The 13,989-nt window shown below is 67.2% G+C and overlaps 2 protein-coding genes across 2 annotated transcripts; one reads left to right on the plus strand and one right to left on the minus strand.

Annotated features, from left to right (window-relative positions):
• Positions 1–2: 2 nt before the first annotated feature.
• CHLRE_10g442850v5 (uncharacterized protein) lies at positions 3–8,683 on the minus strand. The gene is made up of 17 exons (XM_043066822.1): positions 8,482–8,683; positions 7,862–8,313; positions 7,135–7,470; positions 6,858–6,956; positions 6,570–6,681; positions 6,047–6,348; positions 5,573–5,732; positions 5,035–5,161; positions 4,623–4,803; positions 4,163–4,381; positions 3,782–3,934; positions 3,228–3,375; positions 2,478–2,972; positions 1,901–2,283; positions 1,558–1,734; positions 1,045–1,221; positions 3–859 (listed from the first exon to the last, which is right to left on the minus strand). Exons 2-17 carry the CDS (start codon positions 8,276–8,278, stop codon positions 293–295), a joined length of 4,053 nt encoding a protein of 1,350 aa, XP_042920219.1. The 5' UTR covers positions 8,279–8,313; positions 8,482–8,683; the 3' UTR covers positions 3–292.
• A 100-nt stretch (positions 8,684–8,783) lies between these two features.
• CHLRE_10g442900v5 (uncharacterized protein) lies at positions 8,784–13,985 on the plus strand. Its single transcript, XM_043066823.1, has 6 exons — positions 8,784–9,021; positions 9,116–9,834; positions 10,061–10,147; positions 10,291–12,441; positions 12,517–12,618; positions 13,436–13,985. The coding sequence occupies exons 1-6, from the start codon at positions 8,817–8,819 to the stop codon at positions 13,541–13,543; spliced, it is 3,372 nt and encodes a 1,123-aa protein (XP_042920220.1). The 5' UTR covers positions 8,784–8,816; the 3' UTR covers positions 13,544–13,985.
• The last annotated feature ends 4 nt before the right edge of the window (positions 13,986–13,989 follow it).

Raw genomic sequence — 13,989 nt, forward strand, 5'->3', positions numbered from 1 at the left:
TGCAGCAGCACGGATTACAGCCTGACAGACGTACTCCTGAATCCACCGCTGCAACAATCCAAGATGCACAGGGAGCCGAGTTCTGATGCCACCGCCTCCAGCGCGTGTGTCATCACAGCATCCTCCCACGGCCCACCGAGTCCTGTTACGGACTATGCACCTCTGGTTGGTAAACCGCGCACGCCAGCAGCATCCCTTCCTTACCTAGCTAGCCACTCGCCACCCCCGTTTGCTCTGGTATCTACACCCCCCGCCCCCCGCATTCAATCATGTCGCCATGCCGCCTCTACAGCTACCTGTATGCCGCCTTCTCTGCATCCGACAGCGCGCCCCACGCCGCCCCGAGCAGCTTGGAAATCTCGCCAAGGCTGGAGTCGGGGTTGGTGGCTTGCAGCATAGGGCGCTGCTCGCGGCAGAACGCCATGTATGGGTTCGGCCTGGCTCTGCTGGTGGCCGTGGCCGCGGCCGCAGCTGACTTCGTAGCTGCCGTCCGCCCTGCAGCAACAGCCGGAGCCCGCTTGCTACTGGTTCGATTCCCTCCTCGCCCACTGCCCTTGGCCGCGGTCTCGGCGCTTGGAGAAGCCGGTGTGGCCCGCTTTGGCGCTGACATGCCTGAAGGCACCGCCGCCCCCTTGTCACCTGCTGCCGATGCTGCTGGGCCCGCTTCCAACTTTGCCGCCGCTGCTTGCACGTAGCGCTCCTGCGCCTCCGGCCCCAGGGCCCGCCACTCCGCCGCAATGCCCTTGACCGCCTCTCGGTACACCGCGTCCGGGTCTGCGGCCTTGAGCTCGGCCCAGCGCTGCCGCATGAATGCCGTGTAGCCGCCGGAGCGGGCGGCACCCGCAGCTACTGACGAGGACTGCTTGCGGATGAGTGGAAGGAACAGCAACCGGAACAGAAACGATGTCAGTGTTGAGTTTGGGCTGGTGTAAACAGCAGGGAATGGACTTCCTACCCGCGGCCCTGGCCCCAGGTACAGAAAACTCAGTCGCGGTTTCACTTCCAACCACAAGCTGCAGCATGGCCCAAGCCACACGCACCCACCTCCAAGCCTGCTCCTGACGCCTTCCCGGCCACCTTTCTGGTGGCAGTCGCCTTCTTGGCTCCAGCCGCGGGCTTGGCCAATCGGCGGCCCCGCGGCGGCAGACCCTTGGCTTCCCGCTCCGCCTGGCGCGCCCGCTTTGCAGCAAGCAGCGCCAGCGCCGTCTCCAAGTCCACCTCCTGACATGTGAACACACGCGAGCGTTTATTACGCATTCACGCATATGGTATGCCAAGTACTGCCAGGCGATGCCGCGAGCGCCGCATGCACGACCGCGCGTATGATGAGAGCAAACTTAGGCAGGGTCCCGGGCACGCATACAAGCGGGGGCGAGGTGACACACATGGCCCCCCCCGCACATGGCCCCCAGCACAGGGCCCCCAGCACATGTCCCGCGGAACAGCTGCAGCGCGCCGCGGCCATTCCGCAGGAAGACTCCGAGGCGATCTGGCGCAGCCTGTACCCACGCCGTGCCCATACCCATACGGCCTCCCCACCCATCCACCCGCCCACACCTGCGGCGTGGCGCGCTTGCCCAAGCTGGCCGACACGCCGTCGTGCGCCACGTACGGCCCAAACGGCCCCGTGTTGGCCACCACCGGCTGCCCGTCCCCAGGGTGCAGCCCCAGCGTGCGCGGCAACGCCAGCAGCGCCAGAGCCGCCTCCAGCGTCACCGACTGGATGGTAAAGCCCTGTGGCGACACATGCACACAAGCGCATATGGGGGGATAGCGGCGGCGAGCATCGGAGGCTGAAGACTTGGTATGGCCGAGACGGCGGCAACTTAGGCAGGGATGAAGGACAGCACCTTGCAAGCCCATACACAAACCCAGCCGGCAGCTGCCGCAGCGCGCTTACCTTGGCCTTGGGGATCGCGGCGCGCTTCACCGGTGGCCCCGCAAGCGCCTCCACATCGCTTGTGCTCGTCACCGCCGCCTCCCCTGCAACCTCCAGCTCCGCCTCCGGCACCGCAGCGTCCTCCTCCACGGCCGCTGCCTTCTTCCGCTTCGCGCCCCCCTTGGCTGCCGCGCCCTTGGGCTTGGCCGCCTTCCCACCAACCGTCTTCTTCTTCTTGGGCTCCTTCTTGGGCGCGTCTCCCGCCTGCACGTACAGCCCGTACGGTCCCAGGCGCACGTACACGGGCTGGCCGGTGTCGGGGTGGGAGCCCAGCAGTCGCTCCGTGGCGTTGAAGGGCACGCAGCTGCCGCCGTCCGCGCCCTCCGACTCGCTTCCGGTGGAGCCTGTGTGCAGCGTGCGTGGGCCGCTGTGTGTGTGTGCGGTACCGGTATGCAGGGGGCGCAGGGGCGTGGGGCTCATGTGGCGCTGGGTAGCGTATGTCAACATCCTCTGGACCCAATGACTGGCAGCCCAGCATCCCACCCCGCGGCGGCGGCCGCACACAAAGCAACGCACGCAAGGCAAACAACCAACGCACCCTCAGCGGCGGCCACGGGCAGCAGCGGGCGGGCGAAGTCGCACTGCAGCGCCTCATCCGCGAAATTGCTGCAGCCAATGAAACCGCCGTACCGGGACGGCTTGAGCACCAGCCGCCCCACGCCGCACTTGGGACACCGCCGCGGGTCGCGTTGAGGCGCCGGCCCTGCCGCTGCCCCTGGCGCCCCCGCTGCGTCCGGCGGGGCCGCCATCCCTGACGAGGACGCAGCGGCGGATCTAGCGCTGGAGCCCCGCACGCTGACCACGCGGCTGGGGGTCACATCAATGGTGGTGGTGGTGGTGGGGGCGGTGGTGGGGGCTGCCGAGGATGAGGGCGCGGTCAGCAGCGCGGGCGGCTTGGGGAAGAGGTAGGCGTCCAGGGCGGCGTCCAGCATGTCGTATACCTGGGTGGTGCGGATTGCTGCCATGGAGCCCACCGCGGCCTGGAAGGGGCCCCAGAAGGCGCTCAACACACGCCGCCACGCCGCCTTGCCGCCTGTGTATGCACCGAGGTGGGCGGGAGTGGGCAGGGGGAGGAGCGGGCAGGGAGGCGGGCGCTCGTGGCCGTGTGCCCTGGCGGGCTGGCCACACGTAGCTGCTGCCGTGCACTCCCAGGTCCGCGGACACAGCGCCGCCGCCGCAACGGCACCGTGCGCATCCCACCGCCTGACCCGCTGCATCTTCGTGCCTCCTGCTGGTTACCGCTGTCATGGCATCAAGCCCCACACCCCGCCGCCGCTCCCCGGCTCACTCGCGACGTCGTCCAGCCGTCCTTCCATGTCGGACGTGAAGTCGTAGTCCACCCACGTGGCGAAGTAGTGCTCCAGGAAGGACGTCAGCACGCGGCCCAGGCTGGTGGGCAGCAGCGCCCGCCCCTCGCGACACACGTAGCCGCGGTCCTGTGGCGCCAGCGTGCAGTGGTGGTGGTGGTGGTGGTGGTAGTGGCGTGAGCACGTGCAGTGGCGGTGGTGGCGGTGGTGGTGGCGTGAGCACGTGCAGTGGCGGTGGTGGTGGCGTGAGCACGTGCAGGCGGCTGGTGTGGCTGGTGCGGCGCGTAGTTGAGAGGCAAGATAAGAGCATGCAAAGACGGGAGGTTGGGCAGCTCTGGCGGCGGGCCCGCAAACCCGCGGCTGCACGGGCAAGCCGCTGGTCCTGCCTGTACCGCCTGTACTGTTGGTACAGTACAACAGGCACAAACACGTGTGCACCCACGCCACGCCACGCCATGCCATGCCACAGCCCGCCACGCCACGCCCCACGCCCCGCGGCACCGTCACCGGGTCCCCCCCCCCCAGCCCCGCGCACCTGCAGCAGCGTCATGATGGGCGCGTAGGTGGAGGGCCGCCCGATGCCGCGCTCCTCCAGCGCCCGCACCAGGCTGGCCTCCGTGAAGCGCGGCGGCGGCCGGGTGGCGTGCTGCATGGGAGCCACAGAGCTGCACGGCAGCCGCGCCCCGGGCTGCGAGCACATGGGGGTAAGGCGGAGGAGGGCAGGGCGGCTGAGTAGCAAACAAAATGCGAGCTGCTGGGTTCTGGCGCGGCGTTGCGCCAACTGTCGCACATCCACCAGCCCCGGAGCGCCCCCTCTTGCGGGTCCTGCATGACGCTTTGGGATGTACCGGTACTTGTTGGGCTGGGGCCGACAACAACCTACCGTGTATCCGCCCGCCCGCCCAGCCCCACACACCTGCAGCGCCAGCAGCTGCTGTGCCGCCAGCCCCTGGTTCTCCCGCGCCGCCGCGCCCTCATCCTCGCCGCCGCCTGCCGCCTCCGCCTCCGGCGCCGGCTCCTCGCCCTCCGCCGGCTCGTCGTCGTTGTAGGCGCGCAGGTAGCCCGGGTCGCGCAGCACACGGCCCGAGGCGCGCAGACCCAGCCGCCCGCCGTCCGCCTCAAACTCCACGCTCACCTGCAAGTACACAACACCGTACGTGCCATTGTGGCATCTGAATCGTATTCCCGGAGGAGGGAAGTCGTTTGGGCACACGATAGGCGCTAACACGGCGGGCCTGCCGACTTCCAGCATCCGCACGCGCACCCGCTCCCGCTCCCGCACCACCCACAGCCCCCTTCCCCAGCACCCACCATCACCGCCACCACCACCACCACCACCACCAGCCCCCTACCCCAGCCACGTGTCACCCCCCCACCACGTCGTACGCCGCGCTGGTCATCTGCGAGGCCACGGCGCGGCGCCAGATGAGGTCGTACAGCGCCGCCTGGTCCGGATCCAGTGCGGCCGGCAGGCTGGAGGGGGTCACGGCGGCGGGGCGCGTGGGCCGGATGGCCTCGTGCGCCTCCTGCGCGTTCTTGGCGCGGCTCTTGTACTGCCTGCAGCGGGCGGGTGGGGGTGTTGAGGGCATGGGCGGGCGTGGGGCGGGCGGTGGCGGGTTTGTCGCCAGGGTGAGGCGGAGATGCGCGCGCCGCTCCTAGACCTAGCTCCACCTTTCCTTGCGCCGCCGCGTGCCGCTCCTGTGCTCATGCCGCTGCCCGCCCACCCAGTCCGCCACCCACCCAGTCAGCCACTCTCCCAGTCAGCCACCCACCCAGTCAGCCACCCACCTGGGCTGCGGCGGCACGCAGCCGCGCCCGAACATGGCTGCGTTGGCGGCCCGCAGCTCGGCCACCGCCTCGGCGCTGATGGACACGCCGTCCGTGCGCATGTAGGTGATCAGGCCCTCGCCCGTGCCTGGCCGTGTGCGCGGATGGGGAGAGGCGTTGGGGGCGTGTGTGTGTGTGTGTGTTAAAAAAACGAAGCCCGCCCAGACGTGTGTGTGTGTGTATGTGTGTGTGCGTCTGAGCTCACATATCCACCCACTTGCAAGCTCCAGTCATCCAGTGCCCCTGGGCCCTGGCTCCCGTCCTGGCCCTGGCCCATGCCAACACCCCAATGCCCCCCCCCCCCACACACACACACACGCACACACCTGCGCCCCCCCACCACCACCACGCGCTGGAGCTGGCCGCCGGACTTCACGGACATCGGTACCAACACGTCTACTGTGCTACTGTACCTGGCTACGCCTTCACTTCTTGATTAATCATGGATGTCACCCACACACACACACCTGCGCCCACACCCACCCACACGCACACACACCTGCGCCCTCGTAGAGCTGCTGCGCCACCCGCATGGTGCGTGCCGCGCTGAAGCCCAGTCGGCGGCTGGCCTCCTGCTGCAGTGTGGAGGTGGTGAAGGGCGCGCCCGGGTGCCGCTGCTGCTGCCGCACCACCACGCGCGCCACAGTCACCGGGCCGGACTGCAGCGCAGTTGACATATACACACATATCGTACATATACACACACATCGCATACACTGTCTTTGCGCTATGTTTTCCTTGTGATCTTTAATACACACGCATACACACATTCAACAATGCGGTCCAGCTCGGCAGTGACGGTGTTTGGCCAGACGTTGCACCCGGGATGCCGGGATGCACCCGGGATGCCTTGCCACAACGTGAGTGCACAGCCTTCCTTCCTTCATGACGGCCGCTGGGCTCGACAGTGCCATTGACCAGCCCACAAGCGGAGCGGCCCGCATTGCATACACCCACACACGCTCACACCCACCTGTATCCTCCTCGCGAGCTCCTCCGCCTCCGCCTGGCTGCGTATGTCCATGCCGCCCAGCCGCCGCCCGTCCGCATGAGTCAGCCGAGACCGGATCAGCGCCGCCGTCGGCCCAGCCGCCGCAGCGGCAGCCGCAGCCGCAGCACCGCGGCTCTTGCCGGCGGCGCCCGCCGGAGTAGCCCCGGCTGCCGCCACTGGCGGCGCCAGCATTGCGGCAATGGACCAGTAGGCCAGCGGGTTGAAGGCCTCGATGGCGGCCTCCCGCTCGCACACCAGGCGCAGGGCCACTGACTGCACGCGGCCTGGCGGGGCGGAGGGGAAAGGAAAGGGAGCGTGGAGCAGGCAAGTTGCCGGCGTCATGGCGCAACTAGTACAGCATCGACCTGGAGAGCGACCAACTAAACAAGCTAGCACGGCCCTTGCACGTTGCCACCAGCCAGCAGCACCTGCCCGACGGCCCCGAACCCGGCCCCAGCAGTGCCAGCCGCCCTGAGACCACCCATCCCGCAGCCCCTGGACCCACCCGCGCTGCGCGCCCCCGGCAGCTTCCTCCACAGCACGGGCGACAGCTGGAACCCCACCAGGTAGTCCAGGGCGCGGCGGGCGCGGTAGGCGTCCACCAGCGGCTGGCTGACCTGTGCGGCGTGTGCGGCGTGTGCGGCATGGTGTGACCAGACTGACGGTGGGCTGGCGGAACACAAGTGTGGCAATGCTGCGGAGAGTAAGGTCAAGGGAGGGAAGGGCAGCGGCGGCAGTGAAAGAGCCCAGGCACGTGCGCCAAGGCAGGGACGCAAGGCGGGGCGGCGCGCACCTGCCGCCCCGCCGCCAGCGCGTTGGTGACTGCCGACTTGGTGATCTCGGTGAAGGTGATGCGCTGCACGCCGCCCACCTTGCGCAGAACACCGCGCTTCTGCAAGCGGCACACGTACACACATAGTACACACACGCACAGCAACCGCACAGTGAACGCACACGAGGTGAGACGGTATGGTATGGTGCGGGTAAGGATCCCTGATCGTGCTCCTCTCCTAAATGCACAGCTGCCGCCCACAGGTCCGCCGCCGCCGCCGCCAACCACCCCCGCCCACCTCCAGCTCCTGGCTGATGTGCCAGCTGATGGCCTCGCCCTCGCGGTCCGGGTCTGTGGCCAGCACCAGCAGCGGCGCCCCCGTGGCGGCGCCCGCGATCTCGGCCATACGCGGCCGGGCCACATCCAGCACCTGCCAGTCCAGGTACCAGTCCTCCTCCTCACCCGCAACACCAGCAGCAGCAGCCTCCGAGCCAGCAGCTGCAGGGTCCGTAGCGGAGGCTGCAGGGTCCGCAGTGGAGGCTGAATCCCCAGGTGTGTCGGCGGCGGGCGGCGGCGGGCGCACGGAGCCGGCCTTGGGCGGCAGGTCGCGCACGTGGCCATAGCTGGCCAGGACCTGCAGGCCACGTGTGTTGAAGTATGTGTGTGTGCGTGTGTGTAGGGGTGTGTAGGGGTGTGTAGGGGTGTGTAGGGGTGTGTAGGGGTGTGTAGGGGTGTGTAGGGGTAGATGGGATGCGCGAGGCCGTGTGAAGTGCTGGTGCGGGGGCAGGCACACGAGTGGCCGTGGCGGTTGGCAGTGCTGAGCCCTGGCACCGCCAAGGCAGTCCCGCCACATGATGACATGGAGCATGGGCGGGACCCTTGAAAGCGGGTAGGAGGGGCGACGGACACTCGTGAGACTCCTAGCTACTTGGGGCTACGGCGTCCCTAAGCGCTCCCGACCTCCCGTACTACCGCGCGGACATCCGACACCATCCCGCACCGCCGCCCCCCCCCCACACACACACCTTGTACTTGTCCCCCAGAAAGCCCTGGATCTTCTTGGCCTTGGTGGGAGACTCCACCACCACCACCACCGGCTGCCCGGGGTTGGAAGCCCGACTCCCAGGGCCGCGGTGCGCACGGCCGCTCTCCACGACTGCCCCCGCACCCTTGCCGCCGCCGCTGGCGCTGCGGCTGCTGCTAGCAGCGGCGGCCCACACGACCACCTGCCGCCGACCCCCAACCGCGCCGCCGCTGCTGGCGGCGCTGACGTGCCGCAGCACTGCCACGAGTTGAGAGGGGGACAGCGCGAGGAGCACCGTGCCGCGCACTCGGCCCGCCCGCAGCGTTGCGAGGCCTGGGGCCGCTGCCGCGGCGGCGCCGACGCCGGGTGGGCTGCAGGGCCCGCCGCGGGCGGCGCGGACCGCTGTCCTGCCTAGCATGGTGGCAGCGAAGTTTTTGGGCTGCTAGGCGCCACCTGCACCCAGAAACCATGCGAACGGCGTTGATAATGACGGGGGCTATTGGCCAGTCGTCGGGACACGACTTGTCCCCTTGCCCAGCCGACAGTGCCACCGACGGCGCCCAAACTAGAGGCACACGAAGCGTTGGAAGTCCATCCCATAATGGTTGCATGCAAGCCCACCTGTACGCGTCATCAAACTACGAAGGGTCCGCTGACTGTTGTCGGCCGCATGGACACCCGCGTGCTTCGCTGTAAGCAGCAGGTTTTTTTACGTCATCTGCTTGGGCCACCAGGAGCTGCCGTACCTATAATTCATGAGCAGAAATAGCAAAACAGCTGCAAAAACAAAGGCCAGGCCTTCTAGCAGCAGCGACCGCTCACTGGTGCGCATATGAATGTTTTATCAGGATATTTGGTAGAAGACGTAGACGCAAACAAGTCCACCGCTCATTAAAACCTGTCAACCGCATGGAATCGGACCCATGGGGCCTCGAGCGAGACCTGGGCGCGGTGAAATGACATCGCCGAACATCCACTTCCAATTCCTTCTAATTCCTTCCAGTGATACTCATGGCCGGCCGGCCATAGGCGAAAAGTTCCATTTTGAGCAGGCGCGCGCAGCGCAGGAGCGCTTTGACTGGGGACGCGGCCCACGTCTGCCGCCCCGTCGTGTGCTTGAGGCTTGTGGAGAGGCGCCGCTCAGCAGGGACTGCTCGCAAGGTGGGTTAAGGTTAACACCTACCCCCGCCATCCCTCCGGCAGTTGGGCACTTCCTCGCTTTTCCTCAGCTCCTGTTCAATTCGCACGCGCACAGGCACTATCAAAACAACGTTTAAGAGCATCGCGGACCCGCCAGGCCTGGAGCAGCTGCTGCACGCACAGCATCCGACAGCAGCAGCAGCCGATGTCCAGCGCCTCGCCTCGCAACACCGTGACAGCGCGGTGCTGCTGCAGAAGGCGCTGCAGGTGCTGGTGTGGGTGATGACAGCGGTGCGGCAAGAGGCGTTTGACCTTCTGCTGCTGGTGGTGGCGCTGTGTGCCGAGGACACGCGGCTGCAGGCCGCCGGTCAGCCCCCCAACCCAGAGCGTTTCCGCGGTCAGTCTTCCATCGCGGAGGGCTTCCGCCGGCAGCGGCAGCGCGCGTGCGGCAGCGACCAGCCCCACCATGTGACCAACGACGCCGCCCAGCGGGCCCTACGCGGCTTCCCGGACCTGAACCAGCGCGTGATGGAGGACTGCATCACAGCCGTGACGACGTCGGAACACCATCAAGAGGTCCAGCACAGCGACCAGCGCGCCGGCCGTGACCCTCACTCCCACAACCTGGCGCAGTATGTGTACGGCCACGTGTTCCAAGTGCACCGCAGTGAAGACCGGGTGGGCCCTCCACGCAGCGTGACTGGGCTGACCAGCGTCGTCCACCAGCTGGCGCGTCAGATGGAGACCAACGTGGGGGTTCACCTCGCCACCAACTTATTCAGGTGGCTGAAAACCCGGTGCCGCGTGCAGCTACACCGAACTCTGCATCCAGAGGTGAGTGCTGTTGCGTGCCGGCGACCTGGCCGCCCATGTCAAATCCCTACCCCCCTGCCCCATGCCCCCCTGGTCGACATCGTCGGTAACGCTTCATGTTCCGCAAGATGGTCTACCGTCTACCACTTCCTTAACTAATCATGAATGTAAAGCCCCCCCCCTCATTACGCAATGCCCGCACTAACCCCTGCCCCGCCCCCCTTGGTCGCGCCCTCCTCCTCCATAGGCGGCGGCCGCTGCGCCTGACGCCGGCGCTGGCGGCGGCGGCGGTGGCGGCGGCGCATACGGTGGTGATGGCATGGGGGTGGATCAGGTATGTGCAGCTGCTGTTGCGTGCCGGCGACCTGGCCGCCCATGTCAATCCCTACCCCCCTGCCCCATGCCCCCTCCCCCATTACGCAACGCCCGCACTAACCCCTGCCCCGCTCCCCTTGGTCGCGCCCTCCTCCTCCATAGGCGGCGGCCGCTGCGCCTGACGCCGGCGCTGGCGGCGGCGCTGGCGTGGAACTACCGCGCCAGCAGCAGACCATCGTACTCGCACTCGCCGCAGCTATCGCACGAGACGAGCCGCTGTGCGCCTACCCCGACGCAGCAGCAGCCCTGCAGTCGCAGCCGGATGTCCTGCAGGAGCTGGAGCTCTGGGTGCAGCAGGAGCAGGACCGCTGGCGGCCCCGGGGGCTGCTGGTGCCGGGGTGCAGCTTCAAGCGCCACTCGCTGCCCCACGGCGAACGCTACCTGGCATGGGCTGCGGAGGTGCTGCACGAGATCGAGCAGCACCGGAGCCAACTGCGCGCGCGCGGGGTGCCCGAGGCCGAAGTCGCCAGGCACTTCCCGGTGTTTGGGCTGCTGCCGGAGCCCAGCTACCAGCAGGTGCACATCGGGCTCGGCCAAGAGGCCGTGAAGGAGCTGCTGGTCCACCGCGACCATTTCGCCAGCGAGCACCACCTCATCCCACCGGCTGCCGTGCCCACCGGGTTGCGGCGGGCAGCGCGCAGCGGCGGGCAGCGGCAGCGGCGGCGCCGCGGCAGAGGCGGTAGCGGCGGCGGCAGCACCGCGGCGGGCAGCGGCGGCTCCGCGGCGGGCAGCGGTGGCAGCGGCGGAGGCGCGGCGGGCAGCGGTGGCAGCGGCGGAGGCGCGGCGGGCAGCGGTGGCGGCAGCGGCGGTGGCGGCGCAGATCAACCGCTCCGCTGGGGCCCCAAGGGCGGCAAGTTCCGCAACATCCCTGCCTGCTTCAAGGAGTGGGTGGCAGACCACGGGTTGGACCCGGGTGACGTGTGGGCGGCCGCGGGGCTGCGCCTCGGCATTAGCCAGCACGAGCACAGGGGCTCCAAGTTCGACGGCTTCGTCACCACGGATGCCTTCGACATGTGCCTCACCATGCGCCGCCGCTACCACAGCTCGTGGGACGAGGCCAAGGAGGCAGGCAAGCAGGTGCGGGTGTCTGAGGAGGAGCTGCTGCGGCTGTCCCTGCGCGGCGTCGACCCCGGCTGCAGCCCCATCTACTGGACGTGCGCGATGCGGTGGCCGTGGCTGCCCGCGTGGGTGGTGGCGCTGCTGGGCGTGGACCTGGTGCTACGGCTGCCGGAGGTGCGCAACGGCAGCTGCCCCGTGCGATGGCCCGACGACCTTACCAAGGACCAGCAGGCCGCAGCCGAGGCGCAGCTGGCAGCGCACCTGACAGCCAGCAAGGCGGCAGCCGCACGGGACACGATCGTGACACGCACGCAGGCAGCAGACCGCGCAACAGCAGCAGCAAGCACCGCAGCTGCACGATGGGCCAAGGAGGTGCAGGCAGCGCCGCAGCAAGGTCGGCCGGAGCTAGTGCCGCCGCGCCCGCTGGCGCTTATGGTGGCGCAGTCGGCGGAGCACAGCAAAGCCGCAGCAGTGGCAGCTGCCGATGCGGCGGCGCGTGAAGCAGCCGACGCTGCCAACGGCGTGGCAAGGGAGGCGACCATGTCGGCGTTGGTGCAGGGTTTCCGTCGATACGTGGAGGTGATGGCCGCTGCGCACTGCGCCATGCTGCAGCTACACCGGTGCCTGCAGCAGCAGCAACAGCAGCAGCAGCTCGCTGCGCGGGTATGGGATATTGCGTTTACGCACTGCTCAGGGGCGGAGCACCGCACGAACTGTGGATACGCCCAGCACCAACGGTGGCAGCAGTGGCGTGTGAAGGCGGACCCTGCGCTGTGCGCCTGGCAGTCCAGCCTGCCGACCGCCCGGACTGTGGATGTGCAGAACGTCCTCGGCCGCCTTGACTACAAGTACGGCGGCAGTACCGGGGCCGGCGGGCAGCAGGGCGAGGCGGTGGTGCGCGAGCTCGGCTTTGTGGACCTGCTGGCGCGGTACGCCGCCCCCGCCTGGCGGCAGAAGCGCCTGCAGGTATACTGCCAGAAGCAGCGGGTGCTGTGCCGCGAGGCCGTGCGCCTGATGGGCGGAGAGCCGGAGGTGACACAGCAGAATGGCGTGGTGGGCTGGGGTGGCGGCAGCGCGGGCTTCCACGGCACAGTCAGCCGAGCGGATCAGCCGCCGCGCAAGGGATTCGTGCGGCTGCTGCGTGAGCGGTTCGCGCGCCACGTCATCATGATCAACGAGTACCGCACCAGCATGGTGAGGGCACAGCGGTACACACCGACAGTACACGCCGACGCCGTCCCTGACCTCGCCCATGACCTGCCCTTCCAGGTGTGTGCGAACTGCGGGCGCCTCAGCCTGCGCCGCAAGGAGCCGCCGCAGGGTGGCGCGGACTTCCGCGTCCTGGTCTGCAACGATTGTCACACGACGTGGGTGAGTGGGGAGTGAACATGAGTGAAAAGTTTCGTGGGCAGGGTAGGAAAGTTTCGTGGGCGACACGCGACGCACTGGGAGCCTTAGGCTTGATGTCAGTTAGCAGAGCCATCGGCGCCATGGCTGAAGATACCAGCTGCAGCAGCCGTACATATGGTGGTGTTGAGAAACACCGGTTTTGTAGCTGTTGCCGTCGTGGTGAATCAGGGCTTGGGCTTGGGCTTGTCAGTGGACAGGTAGCAGCTCTTGCCGTCCTCCGCCGTGTGGCCGTAGTAGGTCCCTGCGAGGTGCCCCTGCTTGAACTCGAACTTGACGTCTGGGTAGAGCTTGAAGAACTTGGGAAGGAGGACGGTCACGCCCACAACACCGGGGCTGGTCTTCTTCTCCATATTGGTCCCGTATTTGCCCCGGCGCTTCTTCCTTGGTAAACGGCATCCTTATAGGGCATGTACTGTTAGACACTGTTAGTTATCCTTAAGCTTAAAACTATATCTAGGGGGCTTAAGTCCTCCCGACGGTCCGCGAACCGACACAATGCCGTACTGGCAGTTGGGGAGGCGCGCCCAAGAGGCATGCGTGTCGCCAAGTTGAGCTCGTACAACAGATACTCCCTGCAAGTGTTGGTGCACCGTTTTATATTTCGGTTGAAAGCATTGCCACAGGAAGTAATTGCAGGCCTTAGGTGCCATCGTTGCACAGTGCTCGCACGCGTTTGCAAATGCGGGCCAGAGGCCACGGAGCATTTGGCACTCACCCGCTAGACTCGTTCTTGAAGATGACGAAACTGATGAACCCGCCCCCGCCCCCCACCATGCAGGACCGTGACGAGAACGCGGCCCTCAACATGCGGCTACTGTTGGTCCTGCAGCTCCTGGGCCGCGACCGGCCGGCGGTCTTCTGCCGGCCGGAGGGCGGTGTTGACTAGTTGAAGTTGACTTGGTTGATGGAGTTCCCCTGACCCGCTGCCGCCTCCTGACCCCCGGTGTGGGGTCGCGTGCGGTGTCTGAGCGAGGCGCTCTTTGGTTGCAACCAGCCTGTCTAACCAGGTGTGTTTGAGGCGACGCCTTGAGGCGACGCCTTGCAGCAAATGGCTGTGCGGGAGCGCTGAGGCGGAGGTTGATGTGTGTGGTCAGGGGTCAGGAGGTTAGTGTACGTGGAGAAAGCGGCCGAAACCAGGAGTGCCGTGCCGTGAAACACGGCTCGCCACCAAATGAAGGAACCCTTTAGTGGGGGCAAGTGGTGGCCTGCGTATGCCACTCTGAACGACTCTGAACGGGTGCGGACGATTCAGATGCATCATTGCCAGCTGGGTGTTCTCTTCAGCCTTCAACAATAATTCTATGGCTATAACATACTAAGGGCTTCCGATAT

Source organism: Chlamydomonas reinhardtii, chromosome 10 (assembly GCF_000002595.2).
Source record: "Chlamydomonas reinhardtii strain CC-503 cw92 mt+ chromosome 10, whole genome shotgun sequence".
Lineage (NCBI taxonomy): Eukaryota > Viridiplantae > Chlorophyta > Chlorophyceae > Chlamydomonadales > Chlamydomonadaceae > Chlamydomonas > Chlamydomonas reinhardtii.